The sequence below is a fragment of the Ochotona curzoniae genome, unplaced genomic scaffold (assembly GCF_017591425.1).
Source record: "Ochotona curzoniae isolate NIBS_2020 unplaced genomic scaffold, NIBS_Ocur_1.0 contig_54, whole genome shotgun sequence".
In the NCBI taxonomy this organism is placed as follows: Eukaryota; Metazoa; Chordata; class Mammalia; order Lagomorpha; family Ochotonidae; genus Ochotona; species Ochotona curzoniae.
Window position 1 is genome coordinate 3,188,457 of NW_024466464.1, and position 25,254 is coordinate 3,213,710.

Sequence of the window (25,254 nt, forward strand, 5' to 3'; positions counted from 1 at the left end):
TCACAGGGGACTCACCTGCCGTAGCGGGCGAGCGGGACGGGGTGGAGAGGTGACCTCGGCGCAGGTGGGCGAGGTGGGCCGAGCTGCCCTGCCACGCTCCCGGGAGGAGGCGTGAACATGGTCCGGGAGGACCCAGCTTCGGGGCGCGCCGCAGATGGCGCTGCCAGATGGAGCCTGGCCCCCACCCCACCAGATGGCCGAGCGGACGCTGGCCAGAGCATGGCCCAAGGTCGGGTCACCGGGCACCTGCCAGGCTCTGGGAGGATGAGGGGTGCCTGCCTCAATCAGGTTTCACCCACGATCAGGTCCCTTAGGAACCAACTGATGGTCCCCAAGCCCTCTGTCTACCAAAGGGGCTGTCCCTCCGGCGGGAGGCTGTGCAAGGCGCAGCAGGGGCAGCAGCAAGTCCCCACACTGTGCCTGTAGCTGGGGCCGCCTCCCTCCTTCCCACCCAGCTCAACTACAGTGGCCCCAAGTCTCTAGCCACCAGACTGCCCACCCCAAGGCCCCGGGGCGGTGCTGTGGCCACCTGAGGTCCTGAGGGTGGCACTGCCTGCACCCCCTCCACAGCTCATGCCCCCAGTTTAGGTGACCAAGATGGGTGCCAGGAGATGAATGAGGGTACTGGCACCTAGTCTGAAGCCATGAGGCAAACCAGGCTCCCCTGGGGCAGTGTCTGCTGCTTGGACCTATTCCTGTCCCTCCCCAGGTGGGCGCTACAACCTTCCAGGTTCCAGCCCAGCACACAGGGACCGCTCCACCCCGCCATGGCCAGCAGTGTCCTGGGTGGGCAGCTTAGGGAGGTGTTGGGTCTTACTGATCCAGCTTCCCAGGGCCTTATCTGGGTGGGACAGGTGCATGTGGGGGGGCGCAGGGTGGGGAGGGGTGGGGACAGAGGCCTGGGGTTGCAGGGAGGCCTGAGAGGGGCATGGGCAGACACCGAGGCTGCACAGCCCTTCTCCCTGCGACTGAGCCCCACTGCAAGGCCACGCCCCTCTCCAGCCCTGCACAGCAGGGGAGGGGCCCTGGAGCAGCCCTTCTGGCTGCAGACACAGGTGAGCCCCCGTCCCCAGCTCCAGGTGCCAGGCCCTCCTGTACCAGTGCCAGATGCCAGTCAGGGGCCTTTCCCCAGGGCCAGCACGGTGACCCTGGATAATGAGCACAAGGCTGGGGGGTCAGGTGGTAGAGGTGCCAAGAGCCCCTGCACCCACGTGGGCGACCCAGCAGCAGCTCCTGACTTCAGATGGGCTCAGCCCCGGCAGTGGGGGCCACATGGGGAGTCAACTAGCTGACAGAAGGTATCTCAGCTCTGTCTCTTTCATTCTGCCTTCCAAACAAATAAATAAATCTTAAAGAAAACAGAAAAGAAACGTGGGGTAGGTGAACGTGTGCAGTGCTGGGTGGGGGCCGGGGAGGCCAGGACAGGCGACAAAGGCCCCTGAGCATGAAGGGGGCTCTCTGCCAGGCTTGGGCGCCCTGGCCACTGCCCAGCGGCCCACTCTGGCCTCTGAGGCTGCCTTTGAGCCAAGGGACTTAGTATTCAGCTGGGATCCTGGCTCTGAGGGCCCTTGTTCCCTGCAGGAGACTCAACACCTCGGAGCTGCGCCCCATGGTGGGGGCTGGGACAGGCGGGCAGGGTCCCCCGAGGGGCAGTTGCCCATCTCGCCCACACTATCTCCCTCGGCCCCCTCTCCCTGGAGCCTCCTGGTCTGGGGGAGACCATGAGGGCTTCCCCTGCAGAATGCGTGCACCCTTAGCTAGAACAGATCCACCCTCCCTGCCTGGCAGGTGTGTCTGACACACGACATGGCTTGAGAGCCACACGCGAGCGTGAGGAGCACGCCCTTGCACCAGGCAGCCGGCACCAGCCGACCTGCCCACCCTGGAGGCAGCCAGGGACTCGGGAGGCTCTGGCTGGGTGTCCAGCTCATGCCCACCCACCGCACCTGACTGCTGTAGCCAGCAGGGGAGACCAGGGTCTAGGAGCAGCAAGCACCAGGCAGCGAACCGCTGGGTCACACAGGGCCCGCAGCCCCAGCAGCTACAGCCCACAGGCAGCTGAGGCCAGCTGACCCTGGGTCTAAGATCCCTGGAGGTTTGGGGGTTCGAGGCTCCCCAAAGAGCCTGCTGACTGGGGTGTGCACCCTGCCCAGCCTGGGTGGGGGCAGAGGCTCAGTCCCCAGCAGCCCCAGGGGGGCACACCAGGAAGCAGTCACTGGGGGAAGCAGCCCTGGGGCTGCAGGGAGCACGTTCCGTAACCGTCTCAGCCCCCGTTCTTTCCTGGGGAGACCAGGAGTCTGAGGCCCTAGACCTGCACACCCTGGAAGGCTCTCCTCCCGCTCCCCACCACTAGCTGCATGTCCAGCTTGGCCTGGAGCCCCAACCTCACTGGGGGCTACATGTACGCATGCTGGCCGCCACCCTCTCCCACCTGGAGCACCCCGCCTCCTCTCCACCTCGGTGTCCCCTCCCCCCGACACACACACATTAGGCTGCCTCCTCCCAGAAGCCCTCCCGTCGACACTTAGGATTACCTGGTCAGCAGTCTCTCGGTGTGCACAGGTGGCCGAGGCACCTCGGTCTCATCCCTGCCAGTGCCAAGTCCGTGCCCAGCATGCGCACACAGTGAGTGCCAAGCCACAGTGGCTGTGCACTGGCTGGCTGCTGGCTGCACAGCCCCCAGCACGCACAGCTTGTGTCCCCACGCCCATGCCCACGTGCTCACTCGCACACGCCCAAGCCCTGGCTCCCCCACACTCGTGCCCCACTCGTCCATGCTCCTGCCACGTCACTCCAACGGGGGCCGGGGCACAACAATGTGAGCCGCTGGCTGCCTTCGCCAGTCGGCGCTGCTGAGTGGTTTCCATGGCGACCCTTCTTGGCTCTGACGGGAGCCAAGGAGGGATGCTCCCATCCCGGGAGGGAGGGTGGGACAGCAGGGTTGCAGCTCCCACCAGGGACGCCCCCATCCCAAGCTGCTTGTCCCCTCTACGCTCAGTGAGTCACTCAACAGACCTCAGACAGCCACTGCACCTGCAACACAGCTGAGGAACTGGGAGCCCAAAGGGTGTTGGGTCAGGTCCTCAGGCTCAGCTCGCCCTCTCCGCAGGAGACCCTGGCTTCCTCACGGTCCATTGCCCCCTCCCCGTCCCCGGAGCCTGCACCTTCTGCAGCCCCGGCCCCTTCCCCATCCCCGGCCTTGGAGGCTGCCCCTCCCTGTCCCCATCCCTGGAGCCTGCACCTTCTGCAGCCCTGGCCCCCTCCCTGGCCCTGGCCTTGGAGGCCACTCCTCCTGCAGCCCCCGACCCCTACCCATCCCTGGCCTTGGAGGCCACCCCTCCACAGCCCCGGACCCCTCCCCATCCCTGGCGCTTGAGCCTGCACCTTCTGCAGCCCTGGCCCCCTCCCCATCCCCGGCCTTGGAAGCTGCACCCCACCTGGCTGCCGCAGTGACGGAGAAGGGCAAGGAACGGGGTTGGCAGTCCTGTGCCGCTGCCTGCCCCACCTCCCCGGGGAGCCTGAGCCTCTCTGCAGGAGCTCCAGCCCTGGCACTTGGGCAGAAGCCTCGACCTGTTCCCTCCTGTCACAGCCGAGGACAAGCCAAAGGCTGGGAGCAGGTGCAGGGCAGGCCGTCTGTACTGGGCACCCGCGGCCACTCCAGTGGCAGACATGTGACAGGGGCCCACAGACCTGTCCTGCCTGCCAGGGCAAGCCTCAGGACAGACACCCCCGGCAGAGGAGCTGGGTGACCAGGCCTGGCCCAACAGAAGACAGGCATGAAGGAACAGGTGAGCTGGCCGAGCCCCGGGGACACAGGGGAAGCTGGACCCCGACGTCCCATCTGCTCAGCACGCCCCCACACCCTCCGCCGACCCCTGCTGGGAGCACAGTGTAACTGCAGCGCCAGGGAACAATCTGCCCAGCAACAGTGCCAACGGCTCCCTGATTGGCCACACCAGCCAACATCCATTCTGATAGGCTGAGAAGCAGAGCACTCACCATCTAAGATGGAGGCTAGCATGCCAGCTGACGGTCTGAGGCAGCGATGGGAGCCAAGAACAGAAGGCGGCAGCTGCACCTGTACGATGGGTGCCAGGACACGCAGTGCACAAACCAGAACAGTTCTGCCTGCCGCCAAGGCCCGGGACCCCACTGCAGCCCACAGCCCAGGACCCCAGGCCCTACTGCGCATCTCCCAGCCCAGGACCCCAGGCCAAACTGCGCACCCCACAGCCGAGGACCCCAGGCCCCACTGCAGCCCACAGCCCAGGACCCCAGGCCAAACTGCGCACCCCACAGCCGAGGACCCCAGGCCCCACTGCAGCCCACAGCCCAGGACCCCAGGCCAAACTGCGCACCCCACAGCCGAGGACCTCCAGGCCCCACTGAGGAGCCCACAGCCGAGGACCTCCAGGCCCCACTGTGCACCTCCCAGCCCAGGACCTCCAGGCTCTGCTGCAGACCCTACAGCCCAAGACCCCAGGCCCTACTGCACAACCCCACAGCCCAGGACCCCAGGCCCTACTGCGCACCTCCCAGCCCAGGACCCCCAGGCTCCGCTGCAGACCCCACAGCCTAGCGCCTCCAGGCCCCACTGAGGACCCCACAGCCCAGGACCCCAGGCCCCACTGCAGACCCCACAGCCCAGGACCCCCAGGCCCCATTGCGCATTCCCCAGCCCAGGACCTCGAGGCCCCAATGCGCACCCCCCAGCCCAGGACCCCAGGCCCTGGTGCAGACCCCACAGCCCAGGACCCCAAGCCCCACTGCAGACCCCCCAGCAGACCTCTGGCTCCTCCAACTTGGCGTCAGGGGATACCCTCAGGGCTCATGGATTCTCACACTTGTCCAGGAGCTGCTAGGGAGGGCTGAGATAGGGAGATGCTCGGCCAGGGCGTGGTGGGCAGTGCTGGGGCGGCTAAGCAGATTGAGGCAGGGGGAGATCGAAGCAGCCAAGCCCTTGGCTACCATGCCAGTGTCCCTGTGGTGACCGACACAGTGGACATGTGCGACGGACGGGCTCGGCCGGGAGCAATCAGTCCGACGGGAACAGGACCCCGGGAACGGTGGGCAAGGATTCGGCGAGTGACAAACAGACACGACAACTCAAGGAAGTTGCATCTGAGTGTATTTTGCAAAAGCAAGGCATCAGCTTATATACAATAGATTATTGCAAAAGAACATTTTTCTTTGTTTTTACATGTGGTTACATTTCCAGGGAGGTAAACAGGTGTGTTGAGTAAAGATTGTTCTCTAATAGTCCGGTGACAGACTGCATTTGCTATTTCTTGTGGACGCAGTTTGGCACCAGTTGTAGTTTTAATCATTAAGTAGTTAGCCCTCATTGTGTTTTGTGCCTTACACTGGTTTTAATATTAACTTGCCTATATTTCTTGTTTTTCTTCTTGTATGGCTTCTTAAGCTATAGTTTTCTACTATAATCTCTTTTCTAGAAATTCTCAAAATTAATCCTAAATAGATTCACTAAAACTTAACAATTTAATAGTTTTTATCTCAGACTGTTTGCTATTCTTATCCAATCTCCTGTCAGAAGGCTTCATAGATTTATAAAGAAACATCGAGCCTTTGCCGCACATAAATAGTATTATTCCAGTCATAAAGATAAAAGCAAAGAGAGTACAGTTAGAAGCGCCAAGACTACTAGAGATGCAGCCGATTCCGGGAGGCATCCTTCCTTGAAGCTTACGCCTCGGTCCGGCGATTTCTCAAACCGGACTCTACCGGAGGTGGCGTGCAGCCGATTCCGGGAGGCATCCTTCCTTGAAGCTTACGCCTCGGTCCGGCGATTTCTCAAGCCGGCTTCTACCGGAGGTGGCGTGACAGACATGCATCTGCTTGGGTAGGGGGGTTTTATCACACAGAGGCAGAGCATGGACTGAGAGGAGCAGCGCCTGGAGGGACGGCCAGGCTGAGGGGAGGGAGCGGTCCCTGCCACATCTGGCTTTCCCCCATGCTAGCAAAGTCGAGGCCCACGGCCACTTTGCAGGCCAGGAAACAGAGGAGTGGCTGGGCAGAGCACCTGTCCTGGGGGAGCACCCATCCTGCTACAGCCTGGGCAGAGCACCCGTCCTGGGGGAGCACCCATCCTGGTACAGCCTGGGCAGAGCACCCATCCTGGAGGAGCACCCATCCTGGGAGAGCAACCTTCCTGCTACAGCCTGGGCAGAGCACCCATCCTGGGGAGCACCCTTCCTGGTACAGCCTGGGCAGAGCACCCATCCTGGGGGAGCAACCTTCCTGCTACAGCCTGGGCAGAGCACCCATCCTGGGAGCACCCTTCCTGGTACAGCCTGGGCAGAGCACCCATCCTGGGGAGCACCCTTCCTGGTACAGCCTGGGCAGAGCACCCATCCTGGGGGAGCAACCTTCCTGGTACAGCCTGGGCAGAGCACCCATCCTGGGGAGCACCCTTCCTGGTACAGCCTGTGTGGAGCCTCCTTCCTGGGGGAGCACCCTTCCTGAGGAGTCACCCTTCCTGGTACAGCCTGGATGGAGCACCTGTCCTGGCATAGGTTTGCCCTGGTTGAGAAGGTGCAGGACAGACCACCTGGCCGAACCACAAATAGGAGGCTGGCAGCAGCCCAGGAGCAGGATGCCCTGCTGGCCTACCCAGCTGGCCTGTGGTGCCCACTGCCCTTTGCTCTCTCCCCGATGAAGGCAGAGCTCAGCTGCCCTGCTCCTGTGTGTGGCTGCACTGCCTGTCTCCCATCTCTGGGCCCAGCTGCAGGGCTGTCCCATGTGTAGAGCCTTTCGCCTGGCCTTGCCTGGGTTCCAGGCTTGGGCATCACCTGCGGTTCCGAGGACTCAGTGTTCAGAACCTCAACCCTGACTTGCACACCACAGGCTCAGCACCGCCCAGGAGGGCCAGGCCCTGGCAGCTGCCAGCCCTACCCCGGTTTCGCGCCCCTTTCTCTAGGGCTCACCGCAACAGCCTCAGCCTCACAGGCCTCTGCATGCACCACACCCTTGCCACACCTCTGGCGTTCCCTCCCCGGCATTTGCCCGCAACACACAGAACATGCGCTGGGGCTGTCATGTACTGCGCCTGCTGGCCAGCCTCTGGTAGTGCTGGGCTCACCCCGGCCCCAGCCCCGAGCAGAGGGACCTGCAGGCTGCTCCTCAGGCCAAGGCAGAGACCTGCAGGACATGGTACCACCCGCCTGTAGGCCCAGGATGCCAAAGTGGGGATGGGAGCCAGGCCCCCAGGGCACCGAGGGGCTACAGTATCACCGAAGCGGTGATGCTTTCATGGCCAGCACTGTGGACCCCAGTGTGGAAGGGATGCCTTGCCAGTGGGGCCGACAGGTCACAGGTGCACACATCGGACAGGGGGTGGTCTGTCCAGGTCACATGGTCAGACTGGAAGCTGGGACTCTGCTTCACTGAGCCCAGCCTGGGACCCCAAAAGCCACAGCTGGCCACAGAGCATGTGAGGGGCCACCCCCATGTGCTCCAAGCCCTATACACTCACTCTGACGGGAACAAGTGCCATGGGCTCCTAAATGCAGGTGCACCCTGCCACATGGCAGTCCTCTGTCACCTAATGTGTCCATCCCCACCCCACCACACTCCTGGGTGGGCTCCCCTGTCCACCAAGCCTGCACCTTTACCGAATGCCTACCCTGTCGTACCACCCTCAGCTCCAGGGAGTTCCACCCATCTGTGCAGCTCACCTGCTCTGGTTGGCTCCCTCCTCCCTCACACGCCCGACACCTCTACCCACTGCCTGGCCAACAGAACTGGCATTGGTGACGAGGCTCAGGCCCACCATGTGTGCCCGGCTGGTTGTGGCCCAGGACACCACACCTGCTGCTGACCTGTGCCACGTCCGGCCAGTGCCCTGCCATGGGGCTGTATGAACCTTCTCCCCGGGCTCTCACTGCCCGTGATCCTGGCGTCACCCCCAGAGCCCCATCACCAGCCAGTCTGGTCCACTCTCTCCCCCAGAGCCTCCAGTGCCAGGTTCTTCACAGCTGGCGTGACTCCCTTCACGGACAGTGCTTCCAGGGGATCACATGTGGGAAGGTGGGGTTTACCCCTGGACGTGTGTCCATCAGGCTGGGTGACACACCGAGACAGGACAAGGGGCAAGATCACTCGGGCACCCAGTGGGTACAGAAAAGCAACCAGGGAACTTAGCTCCCTGCACCCAAGCAGTCCCAGGTCCAGACGTGATGTGCCCGTTGCACCCTATAGCCCCCGCCCCGGTTTCTGAAGGGGGCTGGTGTGGTGGCACGGCATTGAATCTGCTAACCCCATCATGCTGGTACCCACAGTCCCAGCTGCTCCACTTCCCACCCAGCTCCCAGCTACTGTGCCTGGGAAGGCAGTGTAGAAGGGTCACTCCTTGGACCTTTGCACCCATGTGAGAGACCTGGAAGCCTAGGACACGGGCCTCAGCCCTGCCCAGCTCTGGCCATGGTGGCCATCTGGGGAGTGAACTGGCAGCCTGAGGACTCTCTGCCTCCCTGAAATTCTTCCAAAAGAGTAAATATTCTTAAAAATGTTCAAAGAGATACGCAAGCACCTCACATCCCTGCCAATGCAACGGTGTCGTCGAGCTGTAACAGGTATGTGGAGACGCACTGGTGCCAAGTGCCACCTGCAGTGCTGGCATTCCATAAAGACCCAGGTTCAAGTCCTGGTGGTTCCACTTCCCATCAGGCTCCCCACGCCTAACTTGCCTTTAAACCCAAATAATGTCAAAACCACAAACAACACAACCGAAGTTTATGTGGAGCCAGAGGCTGAGGAGGTGCGAACTGGGAACACGTGGGGCCTGGGTGTGGCAACCACGAGGAAGCGGCATCGCCAGCAGAGGCACGTGGCTGGGAGCGTCACTCAATGCCTGGCACACAGGACACAGGTCAGGGCCCGGAGAATGTCAGCACACGTGAACCTGGGCGCTGCAGGCCGCCCGGCTCAGTAGCAGTCAGCCTCATGCCCCCGCAGGACGCCCACCGTGGCCAGCATGTCCTGCAGGAGGGACTGGGGGCTGCGCTCCATGTGGTCACTGCTCCTGGCCAGCCTGCTCTGGAAGCCCTCCAGGTCCATGGCGCCCAGGACGGCCAGCACCACTGCGGGTGCCACGTCCCCCAGCACCTGGCTCTGCTCACCCTCCCGCCACCTCCTCAGGGCTGCCTCCACGGAAGCCAGGTCAGCACTATCCATGGGCACCCTTAAGGGGCCACTCTTGTCCCTGAGAAACAGGAGGAGGTCACAGGCCTTCTGGGCCACAGGGCGGTCACAGTCCAACAAGGCACTCAGGGCGAAATCCAGCAGCTGCACCCGGCTCAGCACCTGCAGGGCTGTGGGCGACGGGCCAGGGGGCACCGCCCGGGGCAGGCCCACGGTGTAGGGGCAGCAGGAGCCGGGTTGGCCCAGTGTCTGAGCCACAAACACTTGCGCTAGCTCAAGACCCTGCACCCGGACCTCCCAGTCCAGGTCGCGGCTCACCGCCTTGAACACAGCAGTCATGAACTGTTCTGTGTTCCGAGCCATATCGGCGTGGCCATCCCTCAGCCACTCAGTGAAGACCTGCATGACGGCCCTGCGTGGGAAGCCCTCCGAGTCCGTGGACAGTATGTACAGGAGCTGATCCAGCACGCCCTGGGGACAGAGCACAGCTGAGGTAGGCTGGTGGGCATGGGGACACTGGCCCACGGCTTGGGCTGCAGGCAGCTGCTCCGAGCCAGTCCATTCCTCCCAGGATCCCGACTACGGCAAAGGCTGCCCGGCTGGGAGCCCACGGCCTCTTACCTCCTGGGCCTCTGGCAGCTCTGGGCTGGCACCGGTGGGCAGCAGGCCATGCCTGGAGAGCTGCCCCACTGCAGTCACTGCACTGGCTCGCACGTAGCTCTCAGGGTCTTGGAGGAGCTGCCGGGTAAGCTGGGGCACCTCGGAGGCGAGCAGCACGGCACAGAATTTGGCCTGCTCTGGGAGAGGACAGTCCTGTGGAGGGGCCTGGCTCCACGGCCTCACCCCTCAGGCAGCACCCTGGCCCCTCAGGCCCCCAGACACTTACCTGCCCAGTGTCGGGTCAGCTGTGCCAGGAACTCCAGAGCTGAGTCCCTCACCTCCCAGCAGGGGCTGCAAAGGCGCTTCCGCAGCACAGGGAACAGCTCTGGGTGGGAGGGCACTGTCAGGGGGTGCCCAGACCCCCACCCAGGGGGCCAGGGACCGCCATTACCTTTCAGAAACAGCAGGGTGCGGGGGCCCAGCTCACAGCCACCAGGGCTCATGGGAGTTCCCCAGAACCACTTGAGTGTGGCCTGGAAGGCCTTCTTCAGGACCTAGGGGGCGGATGGCCATGAGAGCAGAGCCACCCACCTGCCCCAAGTGGGGAGAGGCCAGGCTCCCCACTGGACAGGCCAGGAGTGTGCTCACAGGACTGTGGCCATGTCCTGCCCGCCACACCGCCTCTAGCTCAAGCCTTCACCCTGCCCCCGGCAGCGCCCACCAGCCTGCACGGTCCCATGAGGCAGTGCGGCTGTGGTCCCCTCTGGAAGCCCCTACAGGGGAGGGGAGTGGCCAACGTACCATGGGGCTGGAGTCGTGGCTTTCCAGGCACTCCAGGAGGACAGCAAACACTTGGGTCAGGGCTTCGGACTCCGGGGGGCCTGGGCAGACAAGGCAGGGTGAGTGCCCCGGCCCGAGCAGCACAAGCCCCAGGGCAGCTCAGGGCAGCTCACCTGCGCCATGAGCCAGCGTGCCCAGGAAGTCGAGGGCGGCCCGCTGCACTCGCGCACAGCCCGCCAGGGTCCTGCAGAGCTGGCGCCCCACGCTTGAGGTCAGGGAGGCAGAACCCCCGCACAGACGCAGTGTGGTCACCACAGCACTCAGCAGAGCCTCCTGCGGCCAGCGCAAAGGACACTGGGGCTGCGGACGGGAGAGGGTTACAGGCCTGACGCCCCGGCCCTGCCCCCGCACGCCCCCGGGCCACACCCACCAGCAGCTGCAGCTCTTCCAGGTGCGCCAGGGCCTGGCACAGCAGCCCCACACACGCCGACTTGGAGGACAGGAGCATATCCACGGTCATGGCGCCATCCGAGGCTCTGTCCGGGATGTCTGCAGGCCAAACCAGAGAGGTCGTGGAGTGGGCACCTCCTCCGCAGGCCACACCCACCTGGAGTGGGACCAGAGCAGAGCCCCACAGCCAGCTGCCAGTGGAGCTGGACCCCCAGCCTACCTAGGGTTCCAGGGGCCTGCCCCGTGGCCTTCAGAACGCAGGCCAGGGGTTGCAGGAGGACCCCGAAGGCCTGTGTCCTCAGGCTCTGTGGACTGCAAACAAAACATGGGATGAGCCCCACACCCCGTCTCAACCCTCCCCACACCTGGTGCCACGCACAGCGGCCACACCCCTGGCACCCCTGGGGGGCTGCACAGGATAGAGGACAAGGCGGGGGCCAGCCCGACAGGCCTGCATGGCCCAGTCCACTGCGCCTGTACACCTGCTGGGGGCCTTAGGGACCCAGCCCTTAGGTTTGGGCCCGGGGCTCACTCCCCATGTCCTCTCTGTCCCAAACCCCAGGCCCTTGGGGTTGGGTGCTGAGGCCACTTCCAGCACCCACATACCAGCGCTGCAGCTTCAGGATCCCCAGGGCCAGCGGCAGAGCCTGTGAGGGCTTCAGGCAGCCCAGCGCCCGGGCCAGCATCTCCCATGGGCCATCCGCAGCACAGCTCAGCACCGGGGAACTGCGGGGAACCCGAGGGAAGTAGTGAAGTGGGGCCCTGGCCACCCCCACAAGCACTGCTCGCCACCCCAAGAACCTGACCGGGCCACGCTGAGCAGCAGCTCCACCAGAGAGGGTGCGGCTGGCACAGGGTCCCCCTCAAGCAGGTGGCCCACGGTGGGGCTCAGACGCCTCCAGAAGTCCTCTGTCCAGGGTTCATGGCAGTGCGTGATTGTGGACGTGAGCACGTGCAGGGCCTGCATGGCCTGAGCGGTGGTCGCAGAGCACAGAGACGCCTCCACATGGGCGACAATCTCCTGGGCACAGGTGGGGGCACAGGCCTTGCCCTGCGGGTCAGGGTGCCCCTTGTCCGCATCCCGCATGGACAGGGTCAGAATGTACGACAGGAGCTGACTGGCGGCCGAGGCCACGAACAGGCTGGGGTCCCGCTGCAGGGAGAAGACGGTGTCGAGGGCGCCTGTGGAGAGGCACGGGGTCGCTGGTGAGAAGGGGGGACATGGCACCAGCTTCCATCTGACCCCCCAAACTACACAGCGCTCAGCAGTGGGTGACTGTGCAGGTCAGTCTGTCCAGGCCGCAGCCCACGGCTCGACTCCTTCTAAAGTGTCAGACGCGCCAGGTGGCTGACTGTGAACCATGGGGCCCACCCGAGGCGGGGGGCTGTGAGCCATGGGCCCCACCCGAGGCGGGGGGCTGACTGTGAGCCATCGGGCCCACCCGAGGCGGGGGGCTGACTGTGAGCCACGGGGCACAGGGCCCCCCCAAGGCGGGGGAGCTGACCGTGAGCCATGGGCCCCACCCGAGGCGGGGGGCTGACTGTGAGCCACGGGCCCCACCCGAGGCGGGGAGCTGACCGTGAGCCAGGGGGCACAGGGCCTCCCCAAGGCGGGGGGCTGACCGTGAGCCACGGGCCCCACCCGAGGCGGGGGGCTGACTGTGAGCCATGGGCCCCACCCGAGGCGGGGAGCTGACCGTGAGCCACGGGGCACAGGGCCTCCCCCAAGGCGGGGGGCTGACCGTGAGCCACGGGACACAGGGCCCCCCCAAGGCGGAGGAGCTGACCGTGAGCCATGGGCCCCACCCGAGGCGGGGGGCTGACTGTGGCACAGGGCCCCCCCAAGGCGGGGGGCTGACCGTGAGCCACGGGGCACAGGGCCCCCCCAAGGCGGGGGGCTGACTGTGGCACAGGGCCCCACTCGAGCACCGTGCTCCCAGCCACACTCACCGCAGTCGGTCAGGAAGTTCAGGGCGCTGGGGTGGCACAGCAGGGAGCGCATGCCCTGCACCCAGCCACTACGCACGCCGGGCTCAATCCAGGCGACCTGGCCTAGGGGCCCCGCTTCGCCAAACAGCTTCAGTAGCAACTTCCTTTGCTGAGAGGCAGAGAAGGGAGTTCAGGGGGGCTTCCGAGGGAGCAAAGGTGGGGTTCCACCCTTGGGGCTGGCAGTGTGGGGGGACTGAACTCGCAGGGGAGCCAGGGCCAGCTCTGGGAAAACCCAGGTTTCAAACACTTGCGGGGTCCACCTCCTGAGCCAGAGCCTCCCAGAGGGACTCTGGGCCCGGGGCTTCTGAATACAGATGACCTTACGGACGCTGCCCTGTTCTACACAGGCAAGCTGATTGATCTGCACTCAGCCAACACAAAGGCCCTAGAAAGTTCCGGAAGGCCTGCCCCCAGCCAGAGGGGCTCTTAGTCTGTCTCTTGGAGTCTGCTGCTGCCAAGCACGGAGCCACGAGGGGCTTGAGGGACCCGGGACAGGGCACTACACCTGGTACAAAGATGTGAGGCAGGACCACTGGAGCAGCAAGAACCAGGCTGGCTAAGTGCCCCGTCACCTGACCAGCCCGGCTGCAGCACGGGAAGGGTGCGCGGGGGGGCCGGCGGTCCAGGGCAGAGGGACCCACCTGCAGGAACTGGAAGCAGTCTTCCTGGGCTGCCAGCATCCCAGCGAGGCGAAGGGTGAAGGCCAGAACCCTGGCGCTCACGTCCCGAGCTTCCAGCGCGTGGGACAGCAGCTCCAGCAGGCAGGTGTGCTCCCTCAGCAGCTGCAGGCTGGACTCTGCAGGACAGGGCCGCCCCAGCCCCTCAGCCTGTGGCCTTGGCAGGGGCCACATCCTGACCACGCGGGACACCGGCCCTGACCACCCCGCCGAGGCTGCTGTGGGCCTGGAAGCCCGCTCTCCCTCTCAGGCTCTGCGCCCGTTTAAATTTGCTTTCTCAATTTCATTTGCACGTTAAATACATCACACGACATTTTCAAGGAGAATACAAACAGAACACGTATCTTCAAAACCAGAAAAAAGTACACTTTTGTAGGACAGATTTGGATAGTCAGTTACAGAGGAGAAAGCAGAGCTTCCCTCCCCACGGCCGGCCGGGCTGCAGCCAGGGGCTTCGCCTGCGTCCCGCGTGGCCGGCCGGGCTGCAGCCAGGGGCTTCGCCTGCATCCCGGTGGGCGGCAGGGGCTGCACACTTGGCCCATCCCACACCACGACAGAGCCCAGAGACCGACCCCGTGGGGTGCTGGCGCTGCAGGTGGTGGCTGCTTTACCCACTATGTCACAACGCTGGCCCCAAAGTTTTTAAGAATCTCTTATCAACTCAACGAAGGGCAGAACAAGCAGACAGACGTCACCAAGACAGACAGCGGAAATGAAAACAGAAAATAAATGTAGGAAGGCCATTCTTCTCTCAGTTGCCTCAAGAAAGCAGAAGCAACCTGCTGCGGACAGTGCCCTCAGGCCAGGAGGTCGAGCCCCGGGCCGTCCAGGGGCCTGCAGCAGCCAGGGCTGGGCCCCGCCAGAGTGGGGGGCCAGCTCAGTCACTCGGCCTGTCAAGCACATGAGCCACTTCTGGGGGTGCCCGGGCCCTGTGCACGCGGGGCAGAACGAAGGCCGAGCCTCACCAGTCTCCGTGAGCGCCTTAAACCAGTCCAGCAGCTTCTCCAGGCACGTGTCGTCCTCGGCCAGTGGCTGCCGGCCGTCTGCCAGGACGCGGCAGAGCATGGGGAGGAGCTTGGAGCACTCGGGGTCCATGGCGAGGCTGGGTTGGGGGGCCGGAGGTCCCTGCCAAGGAAAGGCCCCGCGTATGTGAGCGCCCCGCCGCACCCGGACTCCCTGGTGCACCCTGCCAAGGAAAGCCACCACCCCAACCTGAGCGCCGGCCCTCCCGAGCGCCTCGCAGCACCCCGGGAGCGTCCCCGGCACCGAGTCCCCAGTGCGCCCTGCCCACCCAAGTACTCCTTGGCACCGAGTCCCGGTGTGCCCTGCCCACCCGAGCGTCTCCGGCACCGAGTCCCCAGTGCGCCCTGCCCACCCGAGCGCCCCGCTGCACAGAGACCCCAGTGCGCCCTGCCCACCCGAGCGTCCCTCGGTACCGAGTCCCCAGTGCGCCCTGACCACCCGAGCGCCCCGCAGCACCGAGTCCCCAGTGCGCCCTGCCCACCCGAGCGTCCCTCGGCACCGAGTCCCCAGTGCGCCCTGCCCACCCGAGCGCCCCGCAGCACCGAGTCCCCAGTGCGCCCTGCCCACCCGAGCATCCCTCGGCACCGAGTCCCCAGTGCGCCCTGCCCACCCGAGCGCCCCGCAGCAGAGTTCCCAGTGCGCCCTGCCCACCCGAGCGCCCCTCGGCACCGAGTCCCCAGTGCGCCCTGCCCAGCCCGAGCGCCCCGCAGCAGAGTCCCCAGTGCGCCCTGCCCACCCGAGCGTCCCGCAGCAGAGTTCCCAGTGCGCCCTGCCCACCCGAGCGTCCCTCGGCACCGAGTCCCCAGTGCGCCCTGCCCACCCGAGCGCCCCGCTGCAGAGTCCCCAGTGCGCCCTGCCCACCCGAGCGTCCCTCGGCACCGAGTCCCCAGTGCGCCCTGACCACCCGAGCGTCCCTCGGCACCGAGTCCCCAGTGCGCCCTGCCCACCCGAGCGTCCCTCGGCACCGAGTCCCCAGTGCGCCCTGCCCACCCGAGCGCCCCGCAGCAGAGTTCCCAGTGCGCCCTGCCCACCCGAGCGCCCCTCGGCACCGAGTCCCCAGTGCGCCCTGCCCAGCCCGAGCGCCCCGCAGCAGAGTCCCCAGTGCGCCCTGCCCACCCGAGCGCCCCGCAGCAGAGTTCCCAGTGCGCCCTGCCCACCCGAGCGCCCCTCGGCACCGAGTCCCCAGTGCGCCCTGCCCACCCGAGCGCCCCGCTGCAGAGTCCCCAGTGCGCCCTGCCCACCCGAGCGTCCCTCGGCACCGAGTCCCCAGTGCGCCCTGCCCAGCCCGAGCGCCCCGCAGCACCGAGTCCCCAGTGCGCCCTGCCCACCCGAGCGCCCCGCAGCAGAGTCCCCAGTGCGCCCTGCCCACCCGAGCGTCCCTCGGCACCGAGTCCCCAGTGTGCCCTGCCCACCCGAGCGCCCCGCTGCACCGAGTCCCCAGTGCGCCCTGACCACCCGAGCGCCCCGCAGCAGAGTTCCCAGTGCGCCCTGCCGAGCCCGAGCACTCCAGCCGGGAGGCGCGTGAGGCGCAACCTCGTGTCCTGGAGCCGGGAAGGGCTGTGCGGGCGTCGGTGACGTGCGCGGGGGACGCTGCCCGCCCGAGCCCCACACCCAGGGTGCGCGCGGAGTGGACAACGCCGCCACAACCCGGGAGGCGCACGGTGAAGGCGGGGAAGCCCTCCCGGGAGCGCACGTGGCGCTGCGCGACCTGGCGTCTGCCGCGTCCGCTCGGTCCCCGTTCCGGTCAGCCGGTCCCCGCGGCCCGCTGGACTCGCCCGCCAGAACGCGACGGTCCCCGTGGAGCAGAGCGCGCGCCTCAGCAGCCCCGCTTCCGCCGCCGCCTGCACGCGCTTCCGCCGCTCGCTCCGCCCCTCCGCCGAAGGCCACGCCCTGGGAAGCGCCATATGTCCGGCCCGAGGGGACACAGGTCGGAGACGGCGGGCGTGGGGATCTGCGGTGCCCCGGAGGCCTATCGAGACGTCCGGAAGACCGAAGCCAGTTCACTGAGCTCAAGTCTGGAAAGGAGGGTCGGAGACGGGGCCGAGTCCAATGGTTCTCTCCGGACTGTCACCCCCGCCAGGGTGCGCAGTGGTACGTGCCGGAGCGTGGGCCTCCCGGGAAGGGGCGGGGCTCACGCCGGCGGGGCGGGGCTCGCGCCGGAGGGGCGGGGCTCACGCTGGCGGGAAGGCCCTGCGGGGTGGGTCCGTGGATGGGCGTGGCCCCGTGAGGGGGCGGAACCGTACGCTGGAGGGAAGTGTTTTGAGGGAGTGGCCAGCGAGGGGCGGGGCTCGCTCACGCTGGCGGGAGGGCTCTGCGGGGCGGATCCATGGGTGGGCGGGCCCCGTAAGGGGGCGGGGCGCGCATCGGAGGGGCGGGGCTTTGCCTCTGAGCCCCTCCTTGGAGCTCTCAGCTGTGAGCCGGAAACAGGGTGGCTGTGAGGGCCGCAGTCCGCGGGGACGCGGGTTCGAGTCCCAGCTGCTCCAGCTGCCTGCTGTCGGGTCCCGAGAGGCCGTGCAGGATGTCCCAAGTGCCTGGGCAGCTGCCGGCTCCTGGCCTGGGCCCGGACCTGGCTGCTGTGGCCATTGGGGGCGGGAACGAGCTCAGGGAAGCCCTCTGCATGTAACTGCTTTCCAGATAAATCCATAAAACAGCATCGACACCGTTATAAGCAAAAGTGCTTTGTTTTTGTTTTGTTTTTCTTTTCTCACAGTACTGCAAGCAGAGGAGAACACTGCCGCTGCTGGGGTGAGCTGCTTTGGCCGGCCCTGCTCGCCTGGGACGCAGCCCTGTTTGGGTGAAAACGCTGGAACCGTGTGCTGTTTGCTTTCCCTTGGCCGGTTAGTGGTCCGGCTCCAGCTGTTGCCGTTTGCTCGGTGAGTGGACCAGCAGGCAGAAGGTGGATCTTTTGTTTTTAAAGGTTTATTTATTTTTATTAGCAAGTCAGATATACAGAGAGAAGGAGAGACAGAGAGGCAGATCTTCGTCAGATGGTTCACTCCCCAAGTGACCGCAATGGGCAGAGCTGAGCCGATCCGAAGCCAGGAGCCAGGAGTTCTTCCGGGTCTCCCACGCGGGTCCGGGCCCAAGGCCCTAGGCCGTCCTCCGCTGCGGTCCCAGGCCACAGGCAGGGAGCCGTGCCCTTCCGGGCTCCTGGCAGTTTCACCGTTACAGTACTAGACCAGCAGATGGAAGAACTCTGTAACTCTGCTTGGCAAATACTTCTTTTGTGTTTTGTTTAAGAAGGTATAAGATTAGGGTAGTTGTTCCGGCCAGCAGAGCCAGTATCGTGGACACGGCGAGGATCGGGGGTGAGGCACCGAGCCGCAGTATCGTGGACACGGCGAGGGTCGGGGGTGAGGCACCGAGCCGTGATGGTGGACACGGCCAGGGTCGGGGGCGAGGCACCGAGCCGCAGTATCGTGGACACGGCGAGGGTCGGGGGTGAGGCACCGAGCCGTGATGGTGGAAGTCTCTCTTTCACCTCTACTTGTTTAGTCTTCCCCACAGCCTCATTAGCGCGTGCGGGATACAGCTGAGCCAGGCGGTGCTTCTAGCCCCAAGCCCGCTCCCTGAGTGCTCGGCTTAACAGGGCTAGTCAACTCCCTAGCCCACAACAGGTGGCGAATATAGTTATAAGTAGCGATAAGGGCTAGTTAGGGATCTTAATGAGTTAGCGTGAAGTAGATGAGGAGACGGCAGTGAGTCATAAAAAGGTGTTTGAATCCCAGGTCACCTTAGGATGACCTGCTAAGCTGCTTCTGTACGCACTGGCTCCGCTCTAAGCGGCAGAGACAAGACTAATGCCATCACAGGCACTGCCAGAGAGCAGACCTGAGTCTCATTCCCCAGAGGTGCCAGCATGGGCTCCCAGAGACCGCCGGGAGAACGGAACCAGCGGAACAGAGACAAGCCGTGAGCCCCGGGTGGGGGCAACAGGGCAGCCGGCGTCGGCTCGCACAGCCCTTGTTTGATCTGTACTGAGGAGAGACCATGTACAGTGTTTACGGGACTTGGACGATGTAAAAGCTGCGTGGGGGAACCAGTGGGGTCCGGTCGAGACCCACTGCGCTGGATGAGACCGGCCCCTAGCTCGACACGGCAGGAACGCTCCTTTGCTTCGGCATTGTTGTGTGTGCAACTTGTCTGTCGGCAGTCCTGGGATGCTTTACAAAACAAACGAACCGTAAGCTGGGTCCGTGCGTGCGTGTGGATGGCGTGAAGCAGTGAAGGGAACAGCTCCCCTGTTGGCAGGGCCGCAAGGAGCCCACAGGGCCTGGCAGATCTCTCTCCGACCGCTGGACACACACAGCAGCACAAGCAAGCCCAGGCCGTTTCGGGACACCTGACTGGGAGCCTACCCGTCACCCCGGATTCTGGCCCAGACACGTGGCATGCCTTCTGGGAAGGGGCTTGCAAACATCCTAAGCATTATTGAGTGACGGGAGTGTGAGCTGAGACTGCTACATACAGTTACTCTCATCTCAGAGGCTAAGCTGTCTTTGCAATTTCTTTGCAATGTAGGAAATGTAACTGTGTTAGCCGCTTTTATAAGTTCTAGCCGGAGGAATTAAGGATGCTTTTACTAAAGAAATATGCTTTTAGTTATTGGTTCTTTATGAGCTTTTAGAGCCTTTAGTTAAAAAAAAAAATAGAGCCTGTAGTTGTAGCGGGATTTAACATGTGAAACTTTTGTCTTAGATTTTTGCATATTTTCCCCTTGTGACCTATTTTTCCCTTTAAATAATGGGTAAATTGCAGAAATAGAAATGTGATAGGAATGTATTACCGCGTAGCAGGTAACCGCCTGTGCCTTGGCCTTGCAGTCCTGGCTGCCGCCCAATGGCTGCTGCGGAAGAAGGAATAATGGCTTGCTTGAAGAATATGAATACAGTATTTTTGCAGGATTGTCTTTAGGGTCACGTGCTTAGCCCTGAAGTGCAGACGGAGTGACCAGATGTCTGTGCATGCCCCCTTAGTCTTGGAGTAAAAATAGCACAATTAGCTGTTTGTGTAGAAGCTTGTGGTGTGTCTGAGTCAATAAAAGGACAGCTCCTTGAGCTGTTGCGAGAGGACACCAAGTGACAGTGTCCGTGTCTTTCTTTATTGCCGACTCCACGCACCCCTCCCGAGCTCTGAACTCTGCTGGAGCTGGACTCTGGCGCCCTAACTTGGGCTGCAGCCGCCTCCTGGCACCCCCAAATATGGGCTCAGCAAGAGCAGGACTTCCACCGAGCACACCCAATCTACCATCTCCTGGTAACCAGGGCCGCTGTGCCTGACACCCAGGGCTGTCTGGGTGGCCTGGACTGGTGGCCTGGGCATGTGGCCTGAGTAGGAGGTCTGAGCATGTGGTCTGAGCAGGTGGCCTGAGCAGGTGGTCTGAGCAGGTGGCCTGAGTGGGTGGTCTGAGCAGGTGGCCTAGGACTGGTGGTCTGGGCAGGTGGTCTGAGCAGGTGGTCTGGGTAGGTGCCTGAGCAGGTAGCTTGGGTAGGCCCCTAGGCGGTTGCCCTGGGCAGGCCCTTCCTTAGTCCACTGGACACAGAGGATTGGATGTCTGAGATTGAAATCAGGTTTTTTTTATTAACAGGCAGAATGTGCACAGACTTTAAAACTCCCATGGGAACTCCTAACTGCATTTGTCATGATCCCTTGAAGGCTTCTAGAACTTTTCCAGAACTTTTCAACAAGTCCTGAAGCGCCTCTCGCTGGTGCGGTGGCTGCTGAGACCCTGGCCGGCCACGCACTCCGCGCGCGCACGCTCGGCCCGCGCCGGCTCGGGGAGGCCGTGCTTCCGCCGCATCCGGGTCCGGCGGCGGCGGCGCGGTTGCCATGGCAGCAGGCGGCCGGGGCGGCCCGGGGCCTCGCGCACCCGGGAGCGCGGCGCCGTCGCCATGTCTCTGGGCTCGGCGGAACCGGCCTCGGACACGGTGAGGGCCGGCCCGGGAGGGGAGGCGGCCCCCGGGGCGGCAGGGTGACCGCCGCCGGGATTGTTAGCGCATAGGAGGGCGTCTCGGGCCCCGTGGCGCGCGGCGGGTCCCGGCCTGGCCCGCGTCCTCCGCGGCCTCGGGACGCCCGCGCTCCTGTGTAAGTGCCTCGGGGCGCCCGGCATGGATCGAGAAGTGAGGGAGGACGTCCCAGGCTCTGGGAGCCCGGCGCTGCCCAGCCTGCTGGGAGGCTTCCCGGAGGAGGTGATGCCCGCGCGAGGGGGGCGCGGGGTGGCCGGGGCGGCCCGGCCTCGGGAGGGAGCGAGCCAGGCACGGTGGGCGTCCGCCGTCTGCCGCGCCCTGCTCCGGGTTTCCGGAACGGCCACCCCTCAGGTGGACCCTGAAGCCCCAGAAGTTAGGGCCCGGTGCCCGGTCTCAGGGAGGCTCGCCCTGTGGGAGATGGGCAGCCCCTAACCCGGGCTGAACCTGGGCCAGAGGAGGGACTCGCAGAGGGCAGGGACTGACCGGGCCCCCAGAGCCCCCTGGGCATGCTGGCACGTCGTGTGGGTGTGTAAGGAGCTTGCCGCCGTGGCTCGCTGTCCACTGTGAGCTGCAGAGGGCAGGGGCTGACCGGGCCCCCAGAGCCCCCTGGGCGTGCTGGCGTTCTGGCACGTCGTGTGGGTGTGTAAGGAGCTCACCGCTGTGGCTCGCTGTTCATGGAAAATGGGAATAGCTTGCATGGAACTCAGTTTTGTTTGCACGGAAGCCACCTTCTCTTTCCTGCTTGACCCCTAAGTGCTCTGCACTCCTCGCAGGAGTGCCTTCTGCCTGGTGGGTGGCACGGGTGTGCACTGTGGTCCTGCCACCCTGAGCCGTGCTTCTGCCTTCCCTCTGTGGCTGGCACGGGCTGGTGTCCCAGGGCTAGGCCAGGCTCCGTGCTGGCCATTCTGCCCCTGGAATCACAGATCCTGAGGAACCTGGCGTGGTCGCCCTGGCAGCCAGCGCGCGCATGCTGAGCAGTGCCCTCTCCGAGGTGCCCTGTGCTGGCACAGCACCATTGCTCCGTCTCCAGACTGCCGAACGTTTTGTCAAGCTTATGCTTTAGAAGCAGATATTCACTGACTTATTTGGAAGGCAAAGTTTCAGAGAAGTCTACCGTCTGCTGGTTCACTGGCTTGGTCAGGGGGAGCCAGGCCCCCCGAGCGCCCTCCAGGGGCCAGGGTGCTTGGGCTGTGGCTGCCGCTCTCCCAGGTGATTAGCGGGAAGCCGGATCAGAAGAGCAGCAGCCAGCAGGGACGTGAGCCAGCGTGGATGCGCGGCAGGTGCCCCATCGAGCTTTGCAGAACTGTTGGGAGTGTAGTGCCCACCTGGTGGGTCCTGCAGCGCCCTGCTGTGGCTCATGCTGACTCAGATGGTACAGCTCTGATGTCCCTCCCCGGGCCAGGGCAGTCCCTGGAGTGAGCAGGCTGTGGCCTTCCTGCGCATGTGTCACTGTCTGCCTGGGGCTTCCTCCTGTGGAGCCCCGGGCCCGTGGCCTTTACTGCAAAGGTGAGCCAGAACAGACACCCTGCAGCGTGCCCAGGCATGCGACAGCCCTGCCTGGCGGGTCCGTGTGTCGTGTCTCATGGTCCCTGCCGCCCAGCCTGCTCGTGGTGGACGTGACGACACGGGCTTTTTTTCTTGCAGGGGGAGGACACGCAGTCGGCAGTGACCTTGGCGTCTGACTTGGAGCCGGTGAGTACAGCGAGGCAGCCGCCCTGGCTGCGTGCGATCTGTGAGCACAGCCTGAGCCCAGAGCCGAGACACGGAGGCTCAGCATCGCACGGCTGAGTCGTCAGGGAATCAACATTGCAACTTTTGCCCCCAAGTCAATCCCGAGCAGTGGTCTTTGAAAAGTTCCTGTGCTGCATGCGGGTCAGAGCCTGAACCCCAATTAGCATGCCCCCTTCCGATCCTGGCTGGGGCAGGGCTGGGGACAGAGATGGCCTTGGCAGTCACACCGTGCGGCTCAGCTGCGGCCCAGCCTGGCATCGAGGTCCTCCGGTGTTGGGGTGGTCAGAGGCAGTGAGGCCCTGTGGCCCCACTACTGCAGCCACAGCCCCTTGTCTGGCTTGTGCAGCGAGCTGTGCTGCCTGGAAGCCGAATCTTGGCTGCTTGTGACAGACGCTGCCACAACTCCGGCTGACCTACCGGGACAAGGCCGCTGCCCTGCCCCTCTGCTCTGACCACGCGCCCCACGGGGACCTTCCACCCCTGGCTCCAGACTGACAGTGGCCACAGCGTGGAGGGGCTGGGCCTTGGGTCCAGCGTCCTCCAGCTGCATGTTCTGAACCCTGGGCCCGGCGTGTTCTCTGCTGACACGTGATGTCCTGACAGTGCCTTGGAGCCCCGCTGGCCTGTCCCCCGGGAGTCCCTGTGAGCATGACACTGTCCATGGGACTGCACGGGCTTCACCGCATTTCTCCTTTTTTTCAGAAAACGAGGAGAAGTGTCCACAGACCCCCACCTACATCACCCAGTAAGTACAGCCAGCCTGCAGCCTCCCCTCGCCTCCGCAGCTTAACCGGGGCTGTGCCCTGGATGCCACTCTCTCCCGGGCCCGGGGGACGCTCAAGGACTCTTGACTCTTGGTCCTCTGAGCAGCTCTGGCTGCTGGGGCAGGACCCTGCCGTCGTGGACCCAGTGCTGGGGCCTCAGCCGTACCAGCCGGTGGAGTCCCACTTGTCCCAAGGCAAAGAGCCTGCCTCCTCTGGCCCTTCTCTCTTCTCACATGCCGATGTCAGCTGAACACTGTGCGAAGAAAGGGCGCAGTCAGCCTCAGAGCCTTCTGTGCTGCAGCCAGCTCACCCCGGCCCTGCCCTGGCAGGTGCAGGCACCGCGGTGCAGCGAATCCTCTGCCCCCTGCTTCTCTGCCACTGGATCCTTCCCCTCCTTTGCTCAGCCCACGGATGGGAGGCCGTGCTGGGATAGACTTGGTCCAGGGGGCCCGAGGCCTCAGTTTGCCTCCATCCAGTGCCCTGGATGCGTGTGTGTGTGTGTGTGTGTGTGTGTGTGTGTGTGTGTGTGTGTGTGTGTGTGTGTGTGTGTGTGTGTGTGTGACATTATGCCAGTGTGTGTGTGTGTGTGTGACATTCCCTGGGCCCAGGCTGTGACCAGCCCTCTGGCCACATGCGGGCCCAGGCTGTGACCAGCCCTCCCTGGCCACACTGCCTGTATTTTTCATGTACATTTCTTACGGAGTCCCGCCTGTATGTGTGATTGGGGGAAGGCCGTGCGCTTTCAGAGGGGCCCAGGCTGTGTCATCAGAAAGGCAGAGTGCAAGGGGAAGAATGTACGTGCAAACCCAGAGATCCAGCAGGGGCCACACTGTGGCATCGCAGCTCATACCTCCACCTGGATGCAGTGCTAACGTGAGGTGACGCAAGTCCTTGGGTTCTGTCCCCTCCCCCCCCCCGGGAGACCCAGAAAACTCCAGGCTGCAGACTGCTCAGCTTCAGCCGCTGTGCACACCTGGGGGGGCCAGCAGTGAAGATCTCTCCGTGAATCCGTCTTTCTAACGAAGATAACTCTTTAAGATCATAGTCTGGTAGCTGGATTTTCCTCGCTCTCCTGTCCTTCCGTGGGGAACTTGAGTGCTGATGTAAAAATGCAGCCATGGTGTTGGACACCTTTGAAAACAATTTTTCTTGAAATGTTTATTTTTATTAGTCAAATATACAGAGAGGAAGATCTTCCATCTGATGATTTGCTCCCCAAGCGGCCGCAGCTGAGCCAATCCAAAGCCAGGAGCCTCCGCTAGGTCTCCCACATGGGTGCAGGGTCCCAAGGCTTTGGGCCGTTCTCCTCTGCTTTCCCAGGCCATAGGCAGGGAGCTGGATGGGAAGCAGGGCTGCCGGGATTAGATCCAGCACCATATGTTTTCCCAGCGCATTCAAGGCGAGGACTTGAACCACTAGGCTACCACGCCAGGCCCTGTGATAAAAAAAAAAAAATTTTTTTTCATTGACTTCAGAGAGAGAGAAACAATCTCTTGCACCTGCTGGTTCCCTCCCCAGACGGCCGCTGGGGCTCGGTCAGGAAGCCCTGGCTTCAGATCGGCTCAGCTGCAGCCACTGGGGAGGTGACCAGTGGGTGAAAGATCTCTGTGAAGTTGCCTTTCCAATAAAAAGAAAGAAGGCTTAAAAAAAAAGGTCCCAGATTTTTCTTGTTTTTCCCCAGATATTTTATATATTCAGTTCTGACTATCTCCATGTGAGTTTTTACTGTTTGTCTTGCATGTGCTGGTATATTTCCCAAAGGCCCACAGCCGGCAGAGCTGGGCCAGGCCAGAGCCAGGAGCTAGCGTGCCATCTGTGCCTGCTCTGATTGGCTACCGCCTGCAGCTCGCAGCAAACTGGGACTTGGCCCAGACCACCTGGGATGGGATGCGGGCCCCTGCAGCTCATGGAAGCCCGCCCATGCACCAAACCGTGCCCAGGGCTGGTGTGACTGCTGGGTCCCTCTGACCATGGAAGGCTGCCACTGCACCAAGCCATGCCCCTCTCCTGTCCAGCAGGACAGTCAACGGGTCACAACCAACCTAGGAGGGAATGAGGGGCAAGAGACAAAGAGTGGACAGCAAGTCAGTGTGTCTGATCAAGCTGTCAGTCTAT

General features: G+C 63.8%; 2 protein-coding genes and 1 long non-coding RNA gene across 3 annotated transcripts in view; 2 read left to right on the plus strand and 1 right to left on the minus strand.

Moving 5' to 3' along the window:
- Positions 1-8,450: 8,450 nt before the first annotated feature.
- On the minus strand, positions 8,451-14,795 carry BRAT1 (BRCA1 associated ATM activator 1). Its single transcript, XM_040990049.1, has 13 exons — positions 14,621-14,795; positions 13,620-13,774; positions 12,940-13,087; positions 11,796-12,171; positions 11,596-11,715; positions 11,210-11,301; positions 10,970-11,088; positions 10,713-10,899; positions 10,561-10,640; positions 10,211-10,313; positions 10,046-10,144; positions 9,781-9,956; positions 8,451-9,630 (listed from the first exon to the last, which is right to left on the minus strand). Exons 1-13 carry the CDS (start codon positions 14,748-14,750, stop codon positions 8,944-8,946), a joined length of 2,472 nt encoding a protein of 823 aa, XP_040845983.1. The 5' UTR covers positions 14,751-14,795; the 3' UTR covers positions 8,451-8,943.
- A 1,835-nt stretch (positions 14,796-16,630) lies between these two features.
- Positions 16,631-18,940, plus strand: LOC121162732. Its single transcript, XR_005884854.1, has 3 exons — positions 16,631-16,769; positions 17,389-17,555; positions 18,930-18,940. It is a non-coding gene; the product is annotated as an uncharacterized LOC121162732 (long non-coding RNA).
- A 1,604-nt stretch (positions 18,941-20,544) lies between these two features.
- Positions 20,545-25,254, plus strand: part of IQCE (IQ motif containing E) — a 34,485-nt gene continuing 29,775 nt past the window's right edge. The window contains exons 1-3 of the mRNA XM_040990050.1: positions 20,545-20,605; positions 22,289-22,336; positions 23,078-23,120. Coding sequence (XP_040845984.1) covers positions 20,570-20,605; positions 22,289-22,336; positions 23,078-23,120 — 127 coding nt within the window. The 5' untranslated portion in view covers positions 20,545-20,569. The remainder of the gene's footprint in view (positions 20,606-22,288; positions 22,337-23,077; positions 23,121-25,254) is intronic.

Bases quoted from the DNA above. Each gene is read 5' to 3' on its own strand.
- BRAT1 (XM_040990049.1), bottom strand. From the start codon at position 14,750: ATGGACCCCGAGTGCTCCAAGCTCCTCCCCATGCTCTGCCGCGTCCTG. The intron at 11,716-11,795 runs GTCAGGTTCTTG...GGTTCCCCGCAG, and splicing joins CTGCTGCTCAGCGTGGCCCG to TTCCCCGGTGCTGAGCTGTG. The intron at 10,641-10,712 runs GTGAGCTGCCCT...TTGTCTGCCCAG, and splicing joins CACGCTGGCTCATGGCGCAG to GCCCCCCGGAGTCCGAAGCC.